The sequence below is a fragment of the Rousettus aegyptiacus genome, unplaced genomic scaffold (assembly GCF_014176215.1).
Source record: "Rousettus aegyptiacus isolate mRouAeg1 unplaced genomic scaffold, mRouAeg1.p scaffold_m13_p_1, whole genome shotgun sequence".
NCBI lineage: Eukaryota > Metazoa > Chordata > Mammalia > Chiroptera > Pteropodidae > Rousettus > Rousettus aegyptiacus.
In genome coordinates, this window is record NW_023416284.1 from 26,153,859 (window position 1) to 26,160,920 (window position 7,062).

Consider the following 7,062-nt stretch of genomic DNA (forward strand, 5'->3'; position numbering starts at 1 on the left):
TCGCCCCGCCCCGGCCCCAAGCCCCGCCTCCAGCCGCGCTCCGCCCCCAGGTGCAGTCCATCGAGCACAAACTGGACGTGCTGTTGGGTTTCTACTCGCGCTGCCTGCGCTCTGGCACCTCGGCTAGCCTGGGCACCGTGCAAGTGCCGCTCTTCGACCCGGACATCACCTCGGACTACCACAGTCCTGTGGACCACGAGGACATCTCCGTCTCCGCACAGACGCTCAGCATCTCCCGCTCGGTCAGCACCAACATGGACTGAGGGGCTTCTCAGGGGCGGGGCCGCACTAGCCCAGCCCCTTGGCTTGGCGCTGGGACCCGCCTCCGGAGGTCTCGGGATTCCTCTCTTACTTGAACTCACTCCCTCGCCGGAGGAGAGGCCACGCACAGTATTGAGCTGCCTGGGTGGGCGAGATGCCCACTGTAGGTGCCAGCGACCCGACCCACCTCCGGAGCATGAGATGCCAGGCAGCACGAAGGGCAGCAGCAGCGGCTGCCCTTTGGTTTCTGGGCCCCCCAGTGCCCTGCGCGTTCCATCAAGGCCCGACACGGCCTGCCTGGCAGGGGCACTGCCTCGGGAGTGGGAGCGGGGCCCTGGGGTTCTGGGCCCTGACCCAGCTTCCAGCTATGCAAGGCGAGGTCTCTGGCCCGCCCTTCAGACAGAGCAGGGAAGTCCTCCCGCCAAGTTCCCGCCCCCTCGGGGTGGGCCCAAGGTGCCCCCACAGGTACCCACAAGCACAGGACCCTGCCATAAGGCAGGTGAGCAGCATATATGCAAATTATGTTAAATATGCAACTTTGGGGACCCCTATGGGGTCCCTCTGCCCATCTTCCATTGGGAGATGGGCCCCCAGCAGTAGCTGGTCTCAGGCTGCTTAGCCATGACCCCCATTTCCATTCTTTGGCTTATCAACCCCTGGCCACCCAGCATGGGGCCTGTTCCTCTCGCCTCCTCCAAAGGCAGTGCCTGGGCCTTCTCTTTTGCGGTGTCCCCTCCCAACGTCTCCCTCTTCCTGTTGGATGTCCATTCCCCCCTTTGGCCCTCCAGATGCCTTCGACAGCATCTGTCGTTCCCCCCCCAAAAAACCTCCCGCAGACAATGCTCTCATGGTCACACAAACATGCCTCTTTAGTTTCCCCAGCCATGCAGAACGTCTCTCACACTCACACTGACACAATCACACCTGTGGAGACAGGAGGACAGAGCATTCAGCCTTTCCTGGGCCTCTGCAGCTGATGCCAGTGGACTGGTCTTGCAGGGTGATGTCCACTAGGAGGAGCCCCCCACTCCATCCAGGTAGGAGAGGGAGCTCTGAAGCGACTTCAGGTCTCTCCAGGCCCCACCCCAGAACTTTACCAGCTCCCATTTCTCAAGGAGATCTACTCCTCACTGGTCCAGGAGCCTCTGCCTTGCCTGAAAGGTCCCTCCTCAGTGTCCCCACAGCATGACTCAGGCCTAGGCCTCTGGGGTCTGGATGGCATTGGAAAGACCCCAGGTCCTTCCCCAGGGTGGTTATCAGGCCTGCTTCTATCTAGGCTTGCCACCTTCCTAGTCACTGTAACTCCCAGAGAGAATAATAGTGCATCTAGCAACTACCGATTTGCAGGCACCAACTGTGCATTTGGCACTCACATTTGCTGTTTCCTCTCCTACACCTCGCTCTTCACTTTAGTTGGCAGCCACCATACTGGCATAAGCATCTATCTACTCCAGGCCCTCAGCACCTCTTTGGTATCTTACCCCTTTGTCTTGTCCCTCTTCTGCAAAGTCAATGCAGGTAGCAGGAGAGTGGTGGATAGTGGGTCATTAGGGTGACTCTCTGTGGGCTGCCCGTGAACAAGGGGCTCAGGCTCAGCCACCTGCATCTCATGACTGGGGACCTGCATGCACCAGCGCCAGGGATGGGGTTGGATCTTGCTCAGCTGCATAGTGCCCAGCCTCTGCCACAACATCCCCTCTGCATGTTACCGTCATGCCCTGGATGGAGCCTGTCCTGGCTCACCTCACCCGCACTGCACTGTCTCCAGAGAGCCAACCCTCGGCCCCTCAGAGACAGAGCTGTGGAGAGGGGTAGGAAAATGGGATTGCCCTATGACCAAAGGAGACTTGGGAAGAAGCCCCCCCCTTCCATGATCAAGGTTCCCCACCAATCCAGTTCTCAGATATGCAAGTACCTCACTTTGTTAACTTATTAACTTATTGGTTTCATTAAAGTTTTCAGTAGGAGGTGGTTGGCCTTGGCTATTTGGTGGCTGTGGGGTGGGGTGCTGGGTGTGGGGCGAAATGAGATTGGATTAGTCAGGACTCTTCTGGTTGTAACCACAAACACTCAACCCGTTATGGCTTAAGTAAAAAATAACACTAATTGGCCCAGATGACTAAACAATCCAGGAGCGAGGTTGAGCTTCATGTGTAGCTAGATCTAAGTGCTAAAATGTGTCAGCCATCTCTCTTCTGTCTCAGCCTTCCTCTCAGGCAGGCTGACCTCTCATGGTGACCCCCCTGACACTTCCAATTTTACTTTCTTTTGGCTTAACATCCCTGTGAAAAGCGAGTGCCACTTTCCTAATACTTTGTATCAGTCAGGAAAACAGAAATTACACTAGACTTTTCAACAGAGAAGTTACTATACTGAAATGGGTTACACTGATGTAGGTAGATTGAAAGAACAAAAAAGAACACTGAGATAATCTGGAGAAAAATCACTGCAGGAAGCCCCAGGAATATAGGGAAGAGGTTGGGGTTAGCAGAACCCACAAGCTTGATTGGGGGATCCCTACAGTGCTGGGCTCAGAGGTCTGAAGAGGGGATGCTGTCTGGCTGGTGCTAGTACCTCTTAGGGGACACAGCGAGGCTTGTCTGGGAGTGCAGAAAAACTGAAGGCTGTGATCAACTGATCAACTCTTGCTACCAGGCTATTGCTGACAAAGCTAGTAAGCAGAGGGAAAAGGAAGTCTCCATTCCTGCCTTTCAGTCTTTCCCTAGTGCCCCTTATTGTCAAAGCCAGCTAACGAAGGAATAGTGTGGTTTGTAGAGTCCCAGCCCCAGTATCCCAGAGCAGAGCACAGAAGGCTGCATTTGGAACTAAAAGGTAGCAAGTACAATAAACTGTAAAGGTAGCAAGTACAATAGCTAAATAACTCCACCCATTTGGACACTGTATCCAAACACATCAGCTCACACATATAGCAACAGTATCTTCCACCTAATAAGATGAAGCTATCTTGCATACAAATGAAGACACTCTAACTCTCTCACCCCAAATAGGAAAAACACAAAGTTCCACCATCCAATAGGTGTATCTGTCTCCTGGAGTTAGTTGCTGAATCCACATTTGGGTGATGTTAATTACTCCTCTAATTCAGGAACAATCCCACCTGCAACTAAACCCTAAACTGTAAAGGTAGCAAGTACAATCTTTATATAAAATAATAGGGGAAAAGGAAGAGGGAGGAAAAAGTAAATTACTTAATAGAAACACACACTTACACACACAAACGCCAAACAAGGAAGAAAATATTTATAGCTGCAATAGACCTTCTGCCAGTAACTGGTCACAGTACCGTAGTTGATCTATACTGTGTATCTGCTGGTTGGTCTGTCTATCATCTATCTGTCCATCCATCTATCCATCTATCATCTAATCATCTATCATCTAGCTATCAAGTCCCTAAATATCTAGCTATCATCTATGTCTTCTTTTTTCTACTTCTATATTCTCTTTGCCCTTAGCCAGGGCCGCAGCTGGTTAGAGTTCTTCATGTGGTAGAGTGACCTAAGGAATCATTCCTGAAGGCTCCAAATCCTCAGTGGTCCTGTCTGATTTTGGGTGCAATAGCTTTTTGTTAACTTTTACTCCTGTACAACGAAATAATAAAAGGAATCCTAGAAAATGCCCTGGGCTCTAGATATAGTCCCCCTTACCCTTATTATGTAACAGCACCCCGATTTCCTTTTGGTGATGAGGACCAGTCAGGCAGCCAGTATGTTAACTCTTTCTTTGCCTGTTTGTTTAGTGGCTTGAGGAGCCCAAAATAGCCAGTTAGAAGTTTTAAGGTCAATTCAGTGAAAACTGCATTGCTTCCCTTCCCTTAAGAACTAAGACCTCCAAACTAGCAGAGCCCAGCATTGAGGGGACAAGAAGCAAAAGTTTTGGGAGTGGGTGTAGTAGCCTGGATAATGTCCACCCAAAGTTATCAGGTCCTACTCTCTGAAATTTGTAAAACGTTACCGTATAAGGAAAAAAAGGTCTTTGCAAATGTGATTAAATTAATGACCTTAACATGAGGGAGATTATCCTGGATTAACCAGTGAGCCCTAAATCCACTCGCAAGTGTTCTTTTAAGAGAGAGACAGAGGGAGGTCTCACACACACTGAAGAGGAGGAGGCAATATGGAAGCAGAAACTGGAGTCATGTGGCCACAGCAAAAGAATACCAGCAGCCACCAGAAACTGGAGGAGTCAGAGAATGAATTCTCTCCTAGAGCTCTGAAGGGAGTGTAGCCCTGCTGACACCTTGATTTAGGCCCAGTGAAGCTGATGAACTTCTGGCCTCCACAACTGTGAGAGAATAAATTTTGTTCTTTTAAGTCACTAAGTTTATGGTACTTTGTTATGGCACCCACAGAAAATTAATGTGGTGGGTTATTTGGCGTACTAGTGAGAGAGCCACTCTCGCTACCACTGGTTCCCAAAGCCTTAGATTCTGGCTGTTAATGAGGGTACATCTCTGCCATCTCCATGATGGAAAGGATCCAGTGGAATCAACCTGGCACCAGGTAACTCGATGAATCCCTTCTCAATGGTGATATATTGGGTATTCAACATTTGTCTCTGCTGGTGGTAGGTTGGATATACAATAATGGCATTAGCCAGATCAACCTTGGGGAGGTAAGTCCATATTGTTGAACCTACGAGTAGTCTCCATTCTTGCAACAATCATCACGTTGTACAAGAGCATGTTGAGCGCACACTAATAGGACTGCAGAAAGAGGATGGCTACTGGCCATGGGACGTGCCATCTTAGCCTTCTGATTATCAAGAGCCTCTTCTGCCATGGATGCTCTTTGGTGATATTTCACTTGGGATAGAAATATCTGCACACTCTGCCCATTTCTGAAAATCCATCTACGTACTCTTCCCAAGTCTTTCTTATCACTAATCCTTCAATTCTGTGCTTCCCGCGTCCCTGACCAACCGGCCAAATCATTAACCACTGCCCAGAAACTTATGTAGATTCACATTTCTTGACATGTCCCAAGTCAGGCAAAATGGCCAGCTAACTGTACTGAAGCATGAACAGGATTTAGCCAGACAGGGTACTGGACAATGGTGAATGTTCCAGCTAGGGGGCATAGCACATGGAAAGGTCTAGAGGCACTAGGGATTGTGGCACATGAAAGGAACAGAAAGAAACCCCTGTGACCGGGGCCCAGACGGCAAGGAAGAGAGTGGTGCAAGATGGGACTTTAGAATTAGACAGAGGTCTAGGTTTGCAGGATTTCATCACTCATTCCCAAGAGACAGGGCTTAACCACGAGGGCAGTGGGGGAGCCAATTAAAATTTTGATCAGGAATCAACCCAGGATAGATTTGCATTTTACAAAGTTTTCTTACTAGGACGGAAGATGGATATGAGGGAGCAAGTCTGGGTGCAGGGAGACCAGTTAGGAGAGCAGGAGATGTTGGTAACGTAGACAAGCCCCATAGCATTTCACTAATTGAGTATATGTCTTTGAAGCACCTGCTTTATGTCTGCTCCTGGCTCAGCACAATACACAGGATGAACTAATGCAGGAGACTCAGTTATGGCCCTGAGGTCATCCAGCCCCTGAGGAAAACAGGTGCACAATTAACCAATGCACTTACCTCTCTTTATCTTCTAAGTTTGTTTGGCTCAGCAAGGAGGGCTTGCAGGTGGCCACGGGAGTCCCCAGACTGTCATCAAATATGTCCTTGAGAGCAGATATACTTTTAGCTTAGTGTACCATTTATTGCCATGTGACAACTCACCCTAAAACTTAAAATAACAACCCTCTTATTTACTTTTGATGCTGTGGGTGGGCAGTGCTGCTAGTCTCACCTGCGATCACCAACGCGGTTGCAATCATCTGGCTTCCTGACTGGGGCTGGATGGTCTATGACGGCCTTACTCACATATCCTGTATTTGGCATTGGCTATCAGCAACCTGGTTGGTCCACACGTGGGATGGCTTGTCTTTGTTCCATGTGGCTTCTCATGCTCCAGTAGATTAGACTGGGCTTCTTCATGTGACAAATGAGCAAAAGCAGAAGCTAGATGGCCTCCTGAGGCCCAGACTCAGAAGCTGTAGCAAGCAGCCTGGGACTGCAATGATGCAGAGGTCAGCTCACGTAGATGTGGGGGGCTCTGAATCTCGTAATTTTTATACTCTTGCAGATCAAAGAAAACCATGCTGTGTGTTTCCCAATTTAGATAACGTATTTCATGCACTTTGGACAGTTCCGGTTGTTCAGACAACTTCTTGGTTTTCCCTCTGAGAAGCTGAGTGATACATTTTCCTTTTCCACCTACCTCTGTGTGCGAAAGGATTGTGAAAGCTACTACCCTGGTGTTTTAGTTTGCTGCTGCCATCATAACAAATGGTACCTACTGGGTACCTTAAGCCACAGAAATTTACTTCCTCACAGTTCTGAAGGCCAGAAGTCCAAGATCAAGGTGTCAGCAGGGTTGGTTTCATTCTGAGGTTTCTTTCCTTGGCTTGTAAATGGTCTTCTTCCATCTCTACATGATGTTTCTCGGTGAGCATACACATCTGCACTCTCTCTCTCTCTCTCTCTCTCCCTCCCTCTCTCTTTCCTTCTCCCTCCCACTCTCCCTCCCTCCCTCCCTTAATCACCTCTTCTTGTAAGGATACCAGTCATATTGGATTAGAGCCCACTCTAACAATCCCATTTTAACTCAATCACTTCTTTAAAGGCCCTATCTCCAAATACAGTCACATTTTGAGGTCTTGGAGGTCCTAACCCCCAAGTACATGAGTTATGGGCAGTCATAACTCAGCACATAACACTTGAATT

General features: G+C 49.2%; 1 protein-coding gene across 1 annotated transcript in view; it reads left to right on the plus strand.

The window, feature by feature from the left end:
- The window catches only part of KCNQ4 (potassium voltage-gated channel subfamily Q member 4), a 57,009-nt gene extending 51,309 nt beyond the window's left edge, over positions 1-5,700 (plus strand). The window contains exon 14 of the mRNA XM_016140035.2: positions 51-5,700. Within this exon, the coding sequence (XP_015995521.2) occupies positions 51-263 (213 nt within the window). The 3' untranslated portion in view covers positions 264-5,700. The remainder of the gene's footprint in view (positions 1-50) is intronic.
- The last annotated feature ends 1,362 nt before the right edge of the window (positions 5,701-7,062 follow it).